Source organism: Sinocyclocheilus rhinocerous, unplaced genomic scaffold (genome assembly GCF_001515625.1).
Source record: "Sinocyclocheilus rhinocerous isolate Xijiao unplaced genomic scaffold, SAMN03320098_v1.1 scaffold1467, whole genome shotgun sequence".
NCBI classification, from domain to species: Eukaryota; Metazoa; Chordata; class Actinopteri; order Cypriniformes; family Cyprinidae; genus Sinocyclocheilus; species Sinocyclocheilus rhinocerous.
The window spans coordinates 719,560-740,102 of record NW_015647960.1 but is presented as its reverse complement, the minus strand read 5'-3'; the positions used below and the strand labels follow the sequence as shown (position 1 = coordinate 740,102).

Here is a 20,543-nt window from a genome sequence, read left to right as displayed (position 1 = left end):
ACTCCACTGGCCTCGCTCCGTTCCCACGGCTCTCGGCCCCGCCCCCACTCGTCACATACTGAATCTTTTTTTTTTTGTGGGTGAGATGAATTAATGCATATTCATATTTATTTTAGAACTACAGTAACATCTGATTTCTCTCAACATGGAGACCGGAGCTGTCAATCAATAAATTGAAAAAAAAAAGTAACTTGCATTACTTATTTGAAAACGTAACTCAGATATTCTCTTGAAAATTAAAAAGTAATGCGTTACTTTACTAGTTACTTGAAAAAAGTAATCTGATTATGTAACTCACGTTACTTGTAATGAGTTACCCCCAACACTGAGTATCATTTAAATAATTACTGCTAGGATATTTCATTTTTCCTAGACTATTTTGAAGTCTTTGAGGCATTGTGTTTTTGTTCATTTTAGTGTTTTAATGTTTATAGTTTTAGTCTGCCACCCTAGAAACCAGCTAGAACATCCTAGAAACTCCTTAACACAGTAACCAGGCTAGGGCTGCAACAGATGAATATTTTGATAATCGATTAATTTTAAGATTATTAGAATGATTAATCGACTAAACACAGATTATTTCATTTTTATTCAGCTTTTGTAATTCATTAAAATATTGAGTAATACATATTCTATACATATGCATATACACATAGAGCTGATTGCAGATCTGATGTAAACATCCACATCGCTAAGATCAGATGCTTTCTTAACTGCTGCTTTCTCACCACTGTCATATTTGTTGTGTGTTTATTTTGTTCAGCAGCGTCGGGAAAGTAAACGACTAACAGTAAACGACTGCTTGTTTATATCAAACCTCTTTTTACCCCCAAACGAAGAATGAAAAAGAACTTCACCACATGACAGCATTTCCTGTTTTTAGTTTTATAAAACTTTCCCAAACGCCGCCTCTCCTTCTTCTTCTTTTGGTTTTAATGATGGCTGGCAAACCAACTTATAGGAGCATTGCTGACACCTACTGGACTGGAGTGTGGACAGAAGATTGACAGGAATAAACCCACACACTAAATTCTCTCAATTAACCCAGTATTCCTCAGATTTATTAGGAGACTACACACTTTTCTCTGATGTTTTCCAAGCAAATTCTTTAGTGGCATGTTTTGTTTTCCAATTTGCATCTCTCACTCTCATATATTTTGCAGTCTAATAGAATGCATGGTAGCACTTCATTTTAAGGGCCAATTCTCACTATTAACTAGTTGCTCATTAGCATGCCTATTACTAGCATGTTGGCTGTTAGTTAGTACTTATAAAGCCTTTATCAATGCCTTATTCTGCATGACCATATTCTAGATCCCTTATTCATGCCCCATACCTAAACTTAATAATTACCTTACTAACTATTAATAAGCAGTAAATTAGGAGCTTATTGAGGGAAAACTCTAATAGTGACTATGTGTTTTACAGTTTGTTGTGCATTGCAGAAGGTGCAAATTCCAGTGGGGTGTTTTCCTATTCTTTGTAACATTCGATTTAATCCAGCGTGGCTTATTCTACGACGTTTAATTTTCCTCTCTTCCTTTGGGTTCCTGTCCTGCCTCATACTCATGCCTACATGTTTTTGTATACTGTATAGATGTCGCCCTGTGTCTGCTATGTCCCAATATTCCTGCCATATTTTGTGTGTATGACCCTTTCTAATAGTTTTGGTACTTGTATATCAACTATTTCATGTTTTATTGATCCTTTTCTTAAAAGATCCACAGTCTTTCCACCCCTACATGGGAAGGAACCTTTCCCAAACTCTACTGGTTCGGCTTCGTTTGTACATAGCGCTGTGTCTTCTTAATTGGATGGGAAGACTGAATTACAATCTTGCTCTACAGCGCCACACTGGTCAAACCATATTATTGCAGGCCCTTACATTAGGCCATATGAGATCAAACGACTTCTCGACAACAAAAATATTTGTCGACAGGGGCTCATAAATGATTTAATTATTTGGTTGGAATGAGTTTAGTAATTTAATGAGAGCTGTATCCATGTTTGGGTCAACAATCCATGTCATCATCCATGTCAGTCAAAAATGCTCTTGACTCACACACCCATTTGAAAACATGTTCGGCCTGTTTGTTTGAAAACCCACTGACACACTTAACACCCGACCGGACAATTTGAGCTTGTGTTTATGGTTTTCAACCACAAGGGAGGTCATAAAAACCGCTTTCCGAGGCCGTGCTGTCACATTCTTATGATATTTGCCAGGCTAATCTAATTGATGAAACATTTAGAGAAATGTCAGGCTGGGGTGAGATCGTACATTTGGCCGTCCAAAAGGATGAAAGACATTAATTGGAGCCAAAGTGTGCCACCTTCCCCTGGGAAACGTCAAATCATCTTACATTCACTCGCATTCTACTGCATTGCACAGATATGACGTGCAGCATATTTCACGTCTTTTGACTTGAAACAATTTGATGTAGGTCACAAAAAAGGCAGCCGTGAAGTCCAAAAGTGAACATTCTGCCAGACGTGTGAGAACGAGAGAAGAGAGTAAATCAATCTATCTGACACCTTTACTTCCCGCCCGTGCATATATTCACTGGCGTGCACGTCTCAAATCTTATTCTGAAAGGGTGATGATATTTACATTTCTCACTTTTGATGTTCTTTCCTAGGACCGAACTTGCCTACCCCTGGTCTAGATTCTCGAGTTTCAGATTTCGAATTTCCATATTAAGGAGCACAACTTGCATAGACCCTGTGAACACTTGTCGGATCACCCAACTTGGATATTAATATCATTGTCCATTAAAGTCAAAAATTGCAGAAATGAGTATCTGCTACAAAATTAATAAAATGGAATCTTTTGTTCTTTATTTCAGGGATTCTGAAACTTTTTTTGTCAGCCGAACCCCTTTGACTTAAAATAATTACTTGAAAAAAACAAACAAAAAAAGTGTATAAACAATTTTTTTTCACTCAAAAATTGCTAGTAAATGTCACAAAGAATAGTAATTGCAAAGAAATGACAAGTAACACAATGAATAACATGAAATTTTGAAGTAGAAATGCTGAAATAGTATTTTCTTGTAAAACATACTCCAGTGATCTTTATTTAATTTACAACTTCGATTTTTTTTTTTTACATGGAAGTACTTTCATGATTTTAAGTTAATATTTAAATAATTTATCAACACACTTGCATGTTCATGGTTTGTTTTCTGATGTCAGTTAACGGTCACGTATATGGAAGCATGTTTCCTCCACATTATTAAAAAAATAATAATAATTTAATTACGAATTTTTGAATTGAGAAGAAGAAGATAATTGCGATGTTTTATCTCACAATTCTGAAATTTTTTTCTCAGATTTCTATTCCCACATCTGGCAATTCTGAGTTTATGTCATGCAATTTTTTACTTTTTTCTCAAAATTGCGAGAAAAAAAGTCAGAATTGTGAGATAAAACATCGCAATTATCATCTTCTTCTTTTTTTTTTATCCCATGGCAGAAACAAGCTTCCATATCACATGACGTGCAAGTTACAATTAAATATTTTTTAGACCCCAAGACAGATATGAATATCATTGTCCAAGTCAAAAATAGCACAAAAGAGTGTAATTTCCCCATCTCTTATGTTTTACTCTTCAGGTGGAGCGAGGTTTCCGCACGGTGCATATGGAAGGGGTAGAGTTAAAGCACATGGGGCAGCAGTCTATGGGTCACTACCCCATCCACTTCCATATGAACGGGGACGTGGATGAGAAGGGAGGCTACAACCCACCAACTTACGTGAAAGACCTGTCCATTCATCACACCTTCTCCCGATGCGTCACCATCCACGGCACCAACGGGCTGCTGGTGAGTTTCACGTGCAGAGGTTATGTGTGCTTGGAGACATCCATAATGAGTCTCTGCTGCAAAATTAATAGAATGGAATCTTTAGTTCTTGATTTTGATAAAATGGAATCTTTTATTTATCGTTCCCTTCATTTTCACACAGCGCTGACATAGAACTACTGGGACACAATATTTACTCAAAATTCACTGAATATCTAAACATCCATAAAACAAGATACAATTATTTGAGAAACAAAATATCATAAGATAATAAGATTTTTCAGACAATTTATCTTGATTTAAGTTTTTCGTAACCCAGTGACAAATAGTTTTTTCCTTTTGCTTTAAGCATAAAGTAATCTAGTGAGCTGGCAAACTATTTGCCAATGAAGTATGAAAAATAGATCACATTAACGGTGAATACTATTGGATGGAAAAGTAGTTTAAGACAGGTTAAAAAGTTAACAATGTGAATAGATGGATTTGTATAAATATCTAAACACCATTAAAACGAGATAAATTTAGATGAAAAGCAAATTTGAACATTTTTATTTACATGAATATCTTAAAATCCTTGATAAATGTACTTGAGAAGAAAACGTTTTTTTTTTAATTGTTTAAATATCTAAAAATCCTTAAATCACGATAAATTTACTTGAGAAGCTCATTTTAATTTGACTGTTTTTGTTTTGTATCAGTATCTAAAAATTCTTAAAACAAGATCAATTTACTTGAGAAGCAAAATTTTAACAATGTTTTTATCTGTATAAATGTAAAATACTTCAAACAAGATACATTTTCTTAAGAAGAAGAAAAAAATTAAGATAATGAAACTTTCAGGGTTTTTAGAGAACATATTTTGAATTGAGTTTTTCTGTAACCCTTTTACATAACCAAGACTAGTAGTTTAAGACAGGCTAAAAGCAGAAAGCCTGAAAAGATGAATCCTGAAAAACTTCTACAATCTTCAATATGGCTCAATGCCTTCCTGCAGTAGCTGCTCCTCCATTCTTAGTGATCTCTAGCTGTCAATCATCTGTCTGATTTTGATTGACATGCCACACCCCTGCGCTCTTTGCAAGACTTAAATTGAAGCTTTATGGATGGAAAACAGGCAAGTCAGGAAACTAAACCTTGTAGTCAAAACCTTGTAATTGACAAACTAAGCTTTCTGGTTTACACTTGCATGATATCCAGGTGTTTTGCTGATACTGATGTCAACCAGCAGATTTTCCAGTATTGTTTACATCATAGGGGAGCTGAAAAGAGTACTTGGCTTCTTTTGACTCTATCTAGTTAAATGAAATATGCTTTGTCAGAGCTCAACAGAACAGGAATATGAATCTGTCATTTATTGCATTGCAGTCCGTCCTTGGCTTATTTTCTAAAAAGTGCGGAGCTGCTGTTCAAACACTTCTCAAAGATGCAGGAGCGCTGCTGTAAGCTGCTTTATTTTCTTCACAGGAGACGGGGTGAAAGGTTACAGTACAGCAAAGCCACATTATTTGTTCGTGATAGCATGCTACGATTTTATTTTGGAGCCAGCGGGGGGGCCGCACCAACATCAGAGCTCTGACGTGAATAACTCTTTGACGAGGGTTGCCTCTAATACGTTTAAGAAGGCTAAATGTTCTTCTGCCCAGCGGTAGTTGTATTACACACTGAGGGAGTTTGCAATTCACCTATTTCTTTGAAAGGATTAATGGAATTGCTTTCACTCCCAAAAACCGTGTTTGTTTGCCAGCTCTCACTGAGCGGATGATGTTTCCATCAGCGTTGAATGTGGTGGCAAAAAGTGCAGCATTTCAGCTTCACCTGAGGCTTTTAGAAATATGTATTCACAGCAGGTGCTGGAAAAGAGAAGCTGGCATCTTTCTTTTATGGAAACATCTTGTAGTGTTTTTTTATGTTGAGTTGTTGGTTACCATGAGCACTGCATGAAGGAATAGAAAATATGAGGATTTTGTCATGGTTTACTCACCTTAATGTTTGTTTCTTTTGTGACATGCAAAAGGAAATGTTGGATGGATGTCCAAACTTTGTGGATGGGGTTTTAAACTGACACACTTCAAAAAAGCTAAATAAAAGTTGTCCATACGACTTGTGCGCTATATTGCGGCGGTCAAAAAAAAATTTTTCTCTCAATGAAATGTATGTACTATATTTTAGTTTTGTTAATGTTTTTATGTAATATTTTGTATTTTTAGGGGATTTTATGTTACTAAATTATATTTATGGAATAGTTATGATCCATTTATTACCTGTTAACCACTTTGTAAGCGTAGACCTGAAAATACAATTTCCGGCTTAAACTGTAGTAAATTGTAAATGCTTTTAAGTTATAGAAGTTTAATTTTATTATTATGAAAAATGCACAAAATAATATTTTTACATTTTTGGAAATCTATATTTCCAAAACATGTTTTAGTCTAAAATTATGTGAAAATCAAAGCCACAAATCTAAAGATGTTGTGTTCCAAATTTCAGGTTGATATCTCAAAAAAATTGCTGCCAGTAAGATTTTGTTTGGGCACAATACCAAACATTTCCACTAGATGAAATTCACTTCCCATTCATTTCCAATGCGGCCATTTTTGACTGCGAATAGTACAAGTGTGACAGGTATTTTTTTCGGGACCATTTAACCCTTTTTGTGTATGTGTTCACATAGCAAGTGCCAAAACCTTTACCAAGTTTTGTACCATTCAGATGACGTAAAACATTCTAAAAAACAAAACATATATATACGTGTTCAGTAAACCATTTAAAAAAAAAAGAAATTTCCCCCTCCTGTACCGAAATCATACCGAACCGTGACGTTAAAACCGAGGTACGTACCGAACTGTCATATTTGTGTACCGTTACACCCCTAATATATATATATATATATATATGTTTTTTTATTTTGGTTAAAAATGGCCGAACAGCACCATAGGGTTAAGTCTTCTAAAGCCATTTGTCACTGAAAATATTCACATTGATTCTGATTCATTTTAAGAGTAAATGATGATAATAGAAAAAAGATCTGCACACTGTTATTCTCCCTTTATTCAAAAAAGTTAAAAATAGCAAAGACCTTCGTCAGGCAAACACGCAGGTCTTTGACCGAAACGTTGCTATTTTTAACTTTTTTGAATAAAGGGAGAATAACAGTGTGCAGATCTTTTTTCTATTTTTTGTTGTACCTTTTGATCTTGCACCTGGCCAAGACTTTTTTGGATGTGCGTACTTTGACCTCTTTCTTTAAGAGTAAATGATGAGTCATTGGGTTTCTTTTAGTTAGTTTTCACTTGTCTTTATGTGAAGTTTCCATTATTTGCCCTCAGGACAGTCGCTAAAAACCTCATCTTCTGTCTTCTAATGTTCTTCATTTCTCTGTAGGTGAAGGATGTTGTCGGCTATGACACTTTAGGACATTGTTTCTTCACTGAGGATGGACCGGAGGAGAGGAACACGTTCGACCATTGTCTGGGTCTGCTGGTGAAGGCGAGCACACTTCTGCCCTCCGACAGAGACAGCAAGATGTGTCGTGACATAACCAACGGAGCTTATCCTGGATACGTGGCCAAACCGCGCCAGGACTGCAGGTAAAACTCACTGACCAGAGAGATAAGCTTGGAGAGGATGGTGTGGATGATTGTAGCTCAAGAAACCAAGAATATGTCACCCTAAAATCAAAAGAAAGAACTATTTTGCCTTAGGAATACGGATCTAATATTAAGATCAAAACTAAAAATAGATATATAAAATAGATATAGATCAGAATTTATTCTCTATATAAATTGTAATTTTTTATAATGTTATGTATTTTATGTATGTATTTTAAAATAATTTTAAAATAGCTTTAATTTAAAAAAAAAACTTTTATTTTCAGTTTTAATTTATTTTTTTTATTTTGTCATCTTATTAGTTTTTTGTTCTTTTTAAATATTACTATTTAGGTTTCATTTGTTTTTCAGTTTTAGTTTTTATTTATTCAGTATAGTAATTCTGCTGATTTTAGTGCTTCAAACATTAAAAACATTTTTAAATGTTACATTTCTTATAAAAAGTTTTTTATCTAATATTTACATTTTATTGTATTTCAGCTTTATTTCAGGTAACAAAATGTTTTTAATAGTTTTAGTATTAGTTAACGATAAGAACCCTGATATTGACTACTTTATGTATATATTTGTATATGCACATATACTTAAACATATACTAATATATAAGTGAACTAGTTGACCTCATGGAACCAAATGGCTCTTGGATGACTGGATAACTAGCCAACCATCGTAAACCAACCCTAGTTTAGTTTAGTTTAGTTTATTCTTTTATCTTTTATATCTAAGCAATGTTATATTTATTATTGCTTTTATATCAAAGAAATGAAATGTTATTATCATGTTGTTCAAATTGCATTTCCTGTATTTGTCAAACTAATTGCAATATGGCTGTCATGCAGCAAATTGTGCAGCTCAAATTTTTTATGTCATTAAGAGTTACCATTGTCATGATTATTATACTACAGTAGCTACATTCTGTTGACTCATTCCTCTAACAAACCCTCTTTCAGTTGTTTTCTCACTCTCACTGGTATTCTTTAATCAAGGCTTCCTCTTAAGAAAGCAAGAACACAACATGCAGTCGCACTGATGATCGTTTCCGCCCAAGCTCATTATTGTGTAATGATTTTTATCCTTGGATGCACTCACATTCTTAGAACCTTGAATAGTCTTTGCTAATTAAAATAACAACATCCCCACATTAAGAAACCCTGCTAAACTCTGGCAGCGAAACTGTCTGGTTTGGGAAAACTGGGGTTTGGTGTTGACAGTAAATGTTTAATTTGTAATTGCTTTGAAGTGTGGTTAAGTGTGCAGCGTTAGGATGAGGTGAATACTTATGGACTTGAATCCTTCATTTTTAACAATGTCTAGTTACACATCTTAAAAACAGTGCCAATGCCACACAAACACATCAACAGGCAACAGATGCTTTTTTCCCCCACATGGATGTTTATCTTCATGCAAACACCTTTTCCGTGCATTTATTCCAGTTCCATGTAGCATGTGGAACGAAGAGCCTTCCAAAGCGTTAGGGAGTTCAATTGCATTAAATTGCTAATTGCTCTCATATATATTGCATGAACGGCGCACCTTTTAGATTGAAATTCGGTCAATAGAGAGGATAAAGCTTTATAGCTCTTAAATTATAAAGGAAGACACTGCCAGAGATCCTGGAATATCACCACTTTAGTCATTCGTGATTAAGTCACATATTAAAATATTGCAGTAAGATTTTCATATCTCATTTCATGTCACATCATAGATAGACAAACAGATAGATAGATAGATAGATAGACAGACAGACAGATAGACAGATAGATAGATAGATAGATAGATAGATAGTAGGGATGCACAATATTATCGGACTGATATCAGAATCAGCCGATAATGGCTTTAAATATAAATATCCGGGGGGAAAAATGCATTGATTAATATATAGTTTATTTATAGTTATTTTAAAATCTTCAATGTACTGTCATTATGAAATAACTTTATTATTGTTTATTTAATTCTAACAAATAAGTTCTTGTTAAAAACTTACCAAAGTTCAAAATAATTATATATCGGTATCGGTATCGGCATCGGCTATCAGCCAAAATGAGTTGAAAATTAGATGATAGATAGATAGATAGATAGATAGATAGATAGTAGGGATGCACAATATTATCAGACTGATATCGGAATCGGCCGATAATGGCTTTAAATATAAATATCCAGGGGGAAAAATGCAGTGATTAATATATAGTTTATTTATAGTTATTTTCAAATCTTCAATGTACTGTCATTATAAAAGAACTTTATTATTGTTTATTTAATTCTTACAAATAAGTTCTTGTTAAAAACTTACCAAAGTTAAAAATAATTATATATCGGTATCGGCATCGGCTATCAGCCAAAATGAGTTGAAAATGAGATGATAGATAGATAGATAGATAGATAGATAGATAGATTTGTGTCCTGATCCCATTCTCTCTTCTCTCCCCAACCAATTTCCCTTTCCTGTTAATAATAAATTGGCACAAGCAGAAAAAGGATGAATCTCTCATGTGTTTTTTCCACATTTAGTTACAGTAGAGCCGAATCTGGTTGCAATGAGGTTAAAAATGGACATGTGCTAAATGTCAGCCGTGTTTGTTTATGTCTGTGGCGGCAGAATTGGGCAGCAATGAGAAGCCGTACAATCTAATCAGTGTCCTTCTCTCTCTTTCTCAGCGCCACCTCCACCTTCTGGATGGCTAACCCCAATAACAATCTCATCAACTGTGCCGCGGCCGGATCCGAGGTTAGTCTCGTTACCACAGCGATGCCTCTGATAAATGGTGCCGCTGTATCTCGGTGGCACCTTTCCACGTACCATGCTTATTTGTGATGGATCATACAGCGCCGTGTGTTGCTTAGCCACGGATATTTTTTATATACCGCTGTGAGCTCATTCCAAATGCGTTTTGTGTCATTAGGACGGCCATTAGCACTGTCTCCGTGCACATGTAATATGTGTGTGTGTGTGTGGTCTTGCAGGAAACAGGATTCTGGTTCATTTTCCACCACGTCCCCACCGGTCCATCAGAGGGCATGTATTCCCCCGGCAAGTCCGAACATACACCCATGGGGCTGTTCATTAATAACAGAGCTCATTCCAATTACAGGGTGAGTGTGAATGTGTGTGTGTGTGTGTGTCGTCGTGAATGAAAGTGGGCCACAGCACCGGAGATATAGGTGCCGCTAGCGCCGCTCTCTGTATACACCATTAAAAGGCCGATGCTTGAGATTGATGACCTTGTTGTTCAAGCGAACGTTTTCTCTCGCCCTCCCGCTGTAATCTATACCGTCATTCTCAGTGCGGCCACCGTAATTGAAAAATAATTCATTTTGAGCTGCTAGCTACTTAGCCCTTTAATAAAACATGATTTACGGGTTGGGGAATCCGAGGTTGGTGTCTTTGTGCTGAAATACAGTACGATCCTCAGTACAGTGCAACTTATCTTTATGATGCCAAGCTTTTACAGTGAGGAAAACTGAGATGTTTTTTTTTTCTTTTTTTGCATGTAAGCTGGTGTTTTTCTAAAGTTTTGTTTGGAAAAATGGATTGTTCAAAAGTTTGGAGCCAGTAAGATTTTTTTATGTTTTTGAAAAAGCCTCTCCTGCTCATCAAGGCTGATCAAAAATACAGTAAAATTGTGAAATTATATTCAGTTTTTTAAAATAACTGTTTTCTATTTGAATACATTTTCAAATGTAATTATTCCTGTGATTCAATACTGAATTTTCAGTATCATTACTCCAGTTTTCAGTGTCACATGATCCTTCAGAAATCAATCTAATATGCTGATTTGCTGCTCAAGAAACATTTATTATTATTATTATCAATGCTGAAAACAGTTGTGCTGCTTAATATTTTTGTAGAAAATTTTATATATTTTTTCAGGATTCTTTGATGAACTGGAACTTCAAAAGAACAGCATTCATTTTAAATATAATAATCTTTTGCAACATTATAAATATCTTTATTGTCACTTTTAAACAACTACATGTAAGCAATTGTGATTGTACTTCTTGAATTTTTCTTAGAATTTTTTTAGGATTTTTTTTTTTTTATAATAGAAAGTGAACAGAATTTATTTTGAAATAGAAAATTTAACTTTTGATCAATTTAACGCATCCTTGATAAATAAAAGTATTCACTTCTTTAAAATCTTACTGACCCCAGACTAATGACAGATAGTGTATAAGGGAAAGTGTGTATATTAAATTTTTGGGTTTTTATGCCTTCACTAGTTAATTTTAAATGGTTCTCCAGTGTAATGTAAAAGTACAAATATTACATATATTCTCTTAATTAGTATGAGCTTATAAAATATGCATAATACTTATAATAATAAAGAAGAGTGAACAAATTGCTGTATATCTCAGTATTTTAAATGGGGTGTAGCATGACACTCATGTTTGGTTTTGTTTATGTATTATGGTAGGCGGGGATGATCCTCGATCATGGAGTAAAGACGACTGAGGCTAATGCGAAGGACAAGAGACCCTACCTCTCCCTCATAGGAGCGAGGTTAGCATTTGCAGTTTCTCACCCCTGCTCCGAAACGGCAAAACTCACAAAAGTTTTTCAGAAGTAGTTCATATGACCAGTGCTCAGTCTTCTGAAGCCAATATACCTCAGCTTTGACAACCACAAAGATCATGCTGCTAGTTAACCAACACACCAGCTTAGTTAATAACATCACTGTGCTGGTACTCAGTGTGGCATTCTGGTCTTTTTAGTAGGGACAATAAACTATACGATTTAGCCAGTTAATTTGCATTCATGCCGAGCCTTTTTATTGGCAGGTACGGCCCACACCAGGACTCAGACCCCTTCAAACCAAGAGTTCCTGCTCTAGTCCACCATTTTGTGGCCTACAAGAACCAGGACCATGGTGCATGGCTAAGAGGAGGAGACGTTTGGCTGGACGATTGCCAGTAAGCATTTTATTTTATTTTATTTTATTTTATTTTATTTTATTTTATACAGATGGGACGTTTAATCTTAAATTTTCCACTGGCATTTATGTCATTATGTCATCTTCTTAACAGCATATTTTATTTATTTATTTATTTATTTTCATATACAGATGGGATGTTTAATCTTAAATTTTCCAATGGCATTTATGTCATTATGTCATCTTCTTAACATCATATTTTATTTTATTTTATTTATTTATTATTTTTTTCATATACAGATGGGACGTTTAAAGGTGCTGTATGTAGGTTTGACACCGAGTGGTTGAACTAGGTATTGCAGTCCAAATTCAAAATATTGGGAGGGTTTTTTCACCCGGCCCCTCCTCCTCAGACTTGACGCACACACAGGTTGCCAGATTGACGACACCAACAGGAACGAGCGCACTTGACGATGATTGAAATGAAATACGCTGTTTTTTCCGCCAACTGGCAACCCGGGGTGCCGAAATACAATTGGGTAAACTGGCAGTTTGGTTTCACAAACCAAAACATTCCGGCCCGGAACGCACATTTTCAAAGGAGAATAACTGACTGTAGCATTGTTTTTCAGATAAACAAGTATGTTAACTTAGCATGTTTCTTAAATATCTGCAAACATATTATGGCATTTTTATGCTTTAGTAGAGTCAAAAACTTACATACAGCACCTTTAATCTTAAATTTTCCACTGGCATTTATGTCATTATGTCATCTTCTTAACAGCATATTTTATTATTTTATTTTATTTTCATATACAGATGGGACGTTTAATCTTAAATTTTCTACTGGCATTTATGTCATGTCATCTTCTTAACAGCATATTTTATTTTATTTATTTTATTTTATTTTATTTTTTATATTATTATTATTTTTTATTTTATTTTAGTTTAGTTTCATATACAGATGGGACGTTTAATCTTAAATTTTCCACTGGCATTTATGTCATCTTCTTAACAGCATATTTTATTTTATTTCATTTCATTTCAATCCAATCCGAGCCAGATGGGACATTTAATCTTAAATTTTCCACTGGTATTTATGTCATTGTGTGACATTTATGTCATTATGGCATCTTCTTAGCATTTTATTTTATTTTATTATTTTATTTATCCAGATAAATGTTTACTATCTCGTTTAACATGAGCAGTTGTTTTTGTATGATGAATCTGAATTCATCATACATGCATCAAATATCACTTACAAAATGCAATGTCCACTGAAGGGCTTCATTAAAATTGATGATTTAAATGCACTACATTTTTTAAATGTGAGGGATTTAACATAGCTTCAGTAAAATAGCTACAGTCGGCAAATAAATTCTCATTCTTTTGTGCATCTCTGACAGATCTATGACTTCAGTCATGCTTGTGAGTCAGTTGTGATTGTCTGCACTCTTGAATCTGTTGAGCGTTATTGCGGTGTGCATGCGGTCAGCATTGACATGTTCTTAATTGCACGCAGGTTCGCTGATAATGGAATCGGCCTGACTCTCGCCAGGTAAACTCGCTAATCACCATTTTTCCTTTATTCTACTATTTTCTTTGCACACATTTCAGCAGTCTAAAAATGAAATGTGTTCATATTTGCTCAATTCATTGTAGTGCCTGTAATTGGAAAATGCCTTATATGGGCGACTTCTTAAGATGCAGGGAAGGAGTCAGGGCTTTTGTGGGAATGTGAAAGTAATTTATTGGTGAGAACGCAGCAGAGATGTGGTGTATATTTTCAAAAGGTGTGGATTCGCACCCTGTTTTTCTCACTTTGTGCTTCTGTGTTCGTGCGTAGTGGAGGAACCTTCCCGGATGATGATGGCTCCCGTCAGGAGGTGAAGAACTCTCTGTTCGTGGGAGAGAGCGGGAACAGAGGGATGCCCGACTTGAATGATCAATCCTGGGGTCCGGGCGGCCCCGATCATCTCGGCAGGTCTCTGCCCAGAGGAGTGTGAGTGTTGTGAACCCCAGTTTACCATTTATCTTGTTTTTGCACTTTAAAACACTATTTAAAAGTGTTGTGAATGCTTGGAAGTGTGCACTAAGGTTTCCAGGGAAACATTTGTTCATTTCGGTGGTTTTGCAAAGAGAAAAATCACCCCGGCCTTGGTTTTGACTTTGACCTCGTAATGCCCACATTTTGTCTTAAAGGTGCTGTAAGCCATTTTTGTAAAATGGCACTCAGAAAATATGCCCATTATCTGACAGATATCACTGAATTAGATGTCCTGAGATATCACAGCTGCCCTAGAACTGGTGAAATGAAAGATTTTGTTTTTTTTAATACTGAATGAAATAATTACAAATGGCAAAAGGGTGATAGTGCCTTCAGCAACTTTTGTTGCCCAAAGGCTTAAGTGAGTTGTCAATATGAATCTGCAATTGAAATCAATTTACTTCTGTTAATATATGTGCATATATGGCATTTATATGCATCAAGGTCCATCGGGAATTGATTGGATCATGAAGAGTGGGTTGAGATGGGTTGAAATATTCAAAATATCAAAAAAGGAATAATGTTTTCTCTGAAGTAAGATCATGAATATGTATAAAAGGAATAGTTCATCCAAAAAAAAAAAAAAGTACTCACCCTCAGGCCATCCAATATGTAAATGAGTTTGTTTCTTCATGGGAACAGATTTGGAGAAATGTAGCATTACATCACTTGCTCACCAATGGATGCTCTGCAGTGAATGGGTGCCGTCAGAATGAGAGTCCAAACAGCTGATAAAAACATCACAATAATCCACACCACTCCAGTCTGACAATTTGTGAAGTGAAAAGCTGTTTGTAAGAAACAAATGAATCATTAAGACGCATTTTTAATGGCTAAAGTACAAGTCCTTTATCCATAATATTGCTTTCGCAAGTTAAGTCATCTTGTCTGAATCAGGAGTGAAATATGTGCAGATCAAGAACTGATTACAAGCAAAAACAGTTCATAAACAAACATCTGGGTGGATTTTGATGTGAGAGGACAACAGGGGATGGACTTTTTCACTGGAGAAAGCATTATTATGGATTATGGACTGAAAGCCTTCTTAGCCGGAAGCAAAGTTTTAAAGTTAAAATGCCTTAATGATATATTTGTTTCTAACAAACATGCATTTTTTCCGCTTCACAATATGGACTTGTAATTGATGGACTGGAGTGGTGTGCATTACTTGTGGATTCTTGTGATGTTTTTATCAGCTGTTTGGACTCTCATTCTGACGGCACCCATTCACATCAGAGCATCCATTGGTGAGCAAGTGATGCAATGCTACCTTTCTCCAAATCTGTCCCCATAAAGAAACCAACTCATCTACATTTGGGATGGCCTGAGGGTGAGTACATTTTCATTTTTGGGTGATCTATTCCTTTCAGAAAGTAAAAAAGTACATTTGGACTTCATTTTGACTGAAGGTGAAGTATGTAGTTTCTGCAACACCTGCAATAAACTAAATAGCGGAAATAAATAGCTCCAAGCCATAATTAGTGGAATCCAGTCAGTAGAGGAAACTGCTGTAAAGATGAAATATGCTTAGTGAGTTCTGTTTACAATTGGGAAGAAATCAATCCAAAGTTTCAGCTTTTACTTTGTTTTCTCTGACGACTCAGAGCAATTTATCACTAGACTCCTTTATACCTGACAGGGCTTGAGGATTTCATGTGCTTGACTTTCATCTGTAATATTGCAGCTCAGCACCTGTCACTTTATATTCTTCTGCTCCTATAGAAAATGCTGGATTTTGTGTGGATGTGTACAAAAATTGAATGCTAAAACACTTGTACCACCATCTTTATTGCACCCATGAGAGTCAAACTGAAAAAAAATCTCTCTCTTTCTCTGAAAAGTGTCAGGTGCCTTCTTTAAACTTCAAGCATTATTCTTTTAGATTGTAGAAAAGAACTTTAATTTGAAAATTCAGCCGTCACTGTCATTTGAATTGTTCTCTTAAAAGAACAGCCATTTGTAGAAAGGATAAGCCACATTTGAAAGGTGAAGTGGCAGTAAATAGATTTGCAAAAACAATTGATTCAAACAAAATTGCAATTTTGTTCCAGTTGGGATTTATAATTCACTACACATTTATAAAGTCTGCACATGCAAATACACTTGTCATTTGCATTGACAATCTTGCATTTTAATGAATACATTTAGAAAAATGCATCTGTTTAACTTTTGCAAACTTATACTGGCTATTCAAAGATGCCATATAAAAAAAATCACCATCTGATAAGCAGTTGATGAGAAGAAAATAATGATAAAACAACTTACAGGGCGAAACTTATGGGTCCTTTGGGAAAATTTGTCACTCATAAGAAGGACTGTGAAATTTTAAGCTCAGACAGGGCAGCGGGCGTTTGAAATATTGAAAATTTAACCTCTAGTTGCTAGGCAACCATACATCCCATCCATCCCAAAATTAAAGAAAATGCAATTAACCCCAGACTCTTCATGCATGCCAAGTTTGGGGAGTTTGCACCGCTGGGAGAGAAAGTTATAGCTGTTAAAAATGAGGAAGAAAATAATAATAAGAAGAGCAGCTTCATTCCTTATGACTGTTTCCAAACCCACAAAGGTCATATGTTAGTCTTTTCTGTTTTGTTTAAATAATAATAATAATAATTATTATTATTATTATAACAGTAAAAATGTATCTCAGTCAAATTTTTTTTTTTTCAAGACAAGGCAAAAATGTATATTGTATGAATGCACAAGTCATTATTTTGTTATTCAATACAGGGGAATTACTGTTAACTAAAACTATTAAAAACATTTTTGTTCATTGAAATAAAGCTGAAACAAAATAAAATATAAATATTAGATGGAAAAACTAAACAACAATGAGAAAGTGTGCATTGGCAAATACCTGAAATAAGTTTAAGTTGAATCACTAAAATTACTAATTGGAAATAAGTATAAACTAAAACTAAAATGAGAATAAATGTAACCTAAAGAACAATTTTTTTTTTTTAATATATAAGCACATAGCAAAATTACTAAAAATTAAACTATAATTACAACTGATAATACAAAAATAAAAGCTAATTCAAAATATTATTATTATTGATAACAACAACAACAGTAAAAAGTCATCTCAAGATTTTGTTCTCAAGACAAGGCAAAACATAATATTATGAATGCATAAGTCAATATTTTTGTTATTCAGTTCACTGTTATTATCATTAAAGCAAAACTATTAAAATCTTTTTAATTGAGATAAAGCTGAAATAAATCATATATAAATATTAGATGAAAAACTAAACAAAATTAGAATGTTTTCAATAAAATAAGTTTAGGTTGTATCACTAAAATTACTATCTAAAGATAAAAATAAACTACAGCTTAACTAAAAAACTAAAATAAAAATTAATTAATCAAATTATTTAATTAATTACAAATGAAAAGTACATAACAAAATTATTTAAAAAAATGAGAGTAAAATTAAAATTAGAAGCTAATTCTAAATATTAGAAAACACTAGTATATAATACAAAAATACAAAAGAATTACCCTTTTTAATTTAGTGCATCTAGTTACTCAGAATATATAATTTCTGTTGATTTTGTAAATGTTTTTCTCAGTTCATATTTGCAACTATCCACTGTACTTTGCATTACATGGAGCAAATGTCTCATCCTGGATGTTATTTGATGAGTGGAAACCAGTTCATAATTGCCCTCTGCCCTGCAGGGACTTCCCCATTCGTGGAATGCAAATCTACGACGGACCAATCAACATCCAGAACTGCACTTTCCGCAAATTCATCGCTCTCGATGGGCGACACACCAGCGCTTTTTAATTTAGTGCATCTAGTTACTCAGAATATATAATTTCTGTTGATTTTGTAAATGTTTTTCTCAGTTCATATTTGCAACTATCCACTGTACTTTGCATTACATGGAGCAAATGTCTCATCCTGGATGTTATTTGATGAGTGGAAACCAGTTCACGGGTGTCATTGCCCTCTGCCCTGCAGGGACTTCCCCATTCGTGGAATGCAAATCTACGACGGACCAATCAACATCCAGAACTGCACTTTCCGCAAATTCATCGCTCTCGACGGGCGACACACCAGCGCTTTTGGCTTCCGCCTGAACAACTCGTGGCAGAGCTGCCCGAACAACAACGTCACCGACATCACCTTCGATGACGTGCCGGTAATCAAGCGATGTCCGGTATCATCCAGATCTTTGTGACCCCTGTGACAAAATATATGTCAGCAGCACTCATTGCGCTGTGAGCTATTCCAGGAACTCTAATTGATTTTGTGCAGGTTGTCAAAGAGGATTATAACATTTTAGAGCGTCTTCTCACTGACAGAGGTTGTCCTTCCTCTGGTTATAATCACCTCTCTCCCACCCTCCTGTCACTTCCAATAGTCAGATATGAGGCTTCATTGGCTGCAAGGTCTAAAGCACAGATCTGATTGTGTGGCCGTACATACTGTACGCCAGAAGAAATATTTTGAATATTGTTTATGATGATATATTTGGTCAAGTATATACTGTAAACTTGCTATAAGTGGACAGCATTGCTTTAAGATATTTCTATGTGAAAGCAACAAAGAAACATGTTGTCATGCATCCCGAACAAGTCAAGGCAGAGAACTAATATAAATGTAACAAATTGGAATGTTTCTGTTTATGGTTGCCGAGCAACATTGCAGCTTGCCACAGTAATATAGAATTTAACAAACGTGAACACACAGATGTGAGAATTAGTAACAGCTTTACACATGGCTCATCCAATCAGAATTTAGAGTCATAAATATTAACATTTTTGCTTTATAGTGTTTAATTAACCAGAATATCCAAAAATAAGCATGACTAAATGGCTATTTAATTTAATCTAATGTTCACAATTTTGGGGTCAGTTTTTTTTTAAAGAAATTAATACTTTTAATCAGCAAGGATGCATTAAATTGATCAGAAGTGACAGTGAAGACTTATGTTTTAAAAGATTTCTATATTAAATAAATACTAAAAATCTTTCTGTTTATCAAAGAATTCTGACAAAATGTTGTATATTTCTTGAGTAGCAAATCAGCATATTAGAATGATTTCTGAAGGATCATGTTACTCTGAAGATTGGAGTAATTATGCTGAAAATACAGCTTTGATCACAGGAATAAATTATATTTTAAAATATATTACAACACCATTCAGTCATTTTAAATTGTAATTGTAATTTTCTTTCTTTTTTTTTTCTTTTCTTTTTTTGCTGTATTTTTGATTAAATAAATGCAGCTTTGGTTAGCATAAGAGACTTTCAAAATCATTAACAAAATCGTACTGACCCCAAAGTTTTAAATGGTACAGCAAGTGTGAATATATAAATAGATCATGCAAAATATTCTCAATTAAGATGTTTAAATGTAGGTTAGCTATGTGTCCGATTTAGAACCAAATTTGTTGGTCCAAATCAGATGCCAAATCAGTTTTCAGATTTTATAACAAAAATTGTTTTCAGAGAATACAAGCAAGTCATTTCTAAACAATTTCCTAATTTCCCAAGTTTACCATTCCCTTGTCTCCAATCGTGGCTCTAGATTACTTCACGCGTGTTCTTTGGTGAACCGGGCCCCTGGTTCAGCAAGATGGAGATGGATGGTGACAAGACAACCATTTTCCACGACATCGACGGCTCGGTGAGCGAATACCCGGGTGCTTTCCTGGTCAAAGAGGACAACTGGCTCCTGAGACACCCTGATTGCATTGACATCCCCGACTGGAGAGCTGCCATCTGCAGCGGGCACTACGCCCAGGTGAGTCTGACCCACACCCTCCTGTTACTCCCAAAACATTCCCATGTATGTTATATATAACATTTTTGTCCCCCTCACTTCTGAAATGATGGCTACGCCCCTGCATGTCTGGTGCCAGCGGCCTTCATTCGGCCAGTCGGGACACAAGCATCTACACCAAGCGGCAACCTCCCGCTCTCTCTCGTGAAGCCAACACGGAAGTGACTTAAACTGTAATTCGTCAACTGGCCGCTAGAGGTTGGCTGCAAAAGGGAGTCAATCCCATAGACTCCCCATGTTAAAATACCCAACTTTACAGCAGAAAAAAACATGTTTATAACCTGGTACAAAAAATGATTTTGGTCTATATAGCTAATTTTGCCCTTCATGACAACTGTGAGGGGGGTGAATTTTTTTGTAACTCATCCGTTTAAATTATATTAAGCCTTAAATATGATGCGATTTCAAGTTTTCCTTTC

At 35.0% G+C, this 20,543-nt stretch overlaps 1 protein-coding gene across 1 annotated transcript in view; it reads left to right on the top strand.

The window, feature by feature from the left end:
• The window catches only part of cemip (cell migration inducing hyaluronidase 1), a gene marked incomplete at its 5' end in the record, with an annotated part of 67,409 nt that overhangs the window by 32,130 nt on the left and 14,736 nt on the right, over window positions 1-20,543 (top strand). Inside the window, 10 exons of the mRNA XM_016513977.1 lie at window positions 3,616-3,825; window positions 7,186-7,391; window positions 10,068-10,137; window positions 10,374-10,502; window positions 11,825-11,910; window positions 12,189-12,320; window positions 13,803-13,838; window positions 14,127-14,282; window positions 18,298-18,478; window positions 19,870-20,085. Coding sequence (XP_016369463.1) covers window positions 3,616-3,825; window positions 7,186-7,391; window positions 10,068-10,137; window positions 10,374-10,502; window positions 11,825-11,910; window positions 12,189-12,320; window positions 13,803-13,838; window positions 14,127-14,282; window positions 18,298-18,478; window positions 19,870-20,085 — 1,422 coding nt within the window. The remainder of the gene's footprint in view (window positions 1-3,615; window positions 3,826-7,185; window positions 7,392-10,067; window positions 10,138-10,373; window positions 10,503-11,824; window positions 11,911-12,188; window positions 12,321-13,802; window positions 13,839-14,126; window positions 14,283-18,297; window positions 18,479-19,869; window positions 20,086-20,543) is intronic.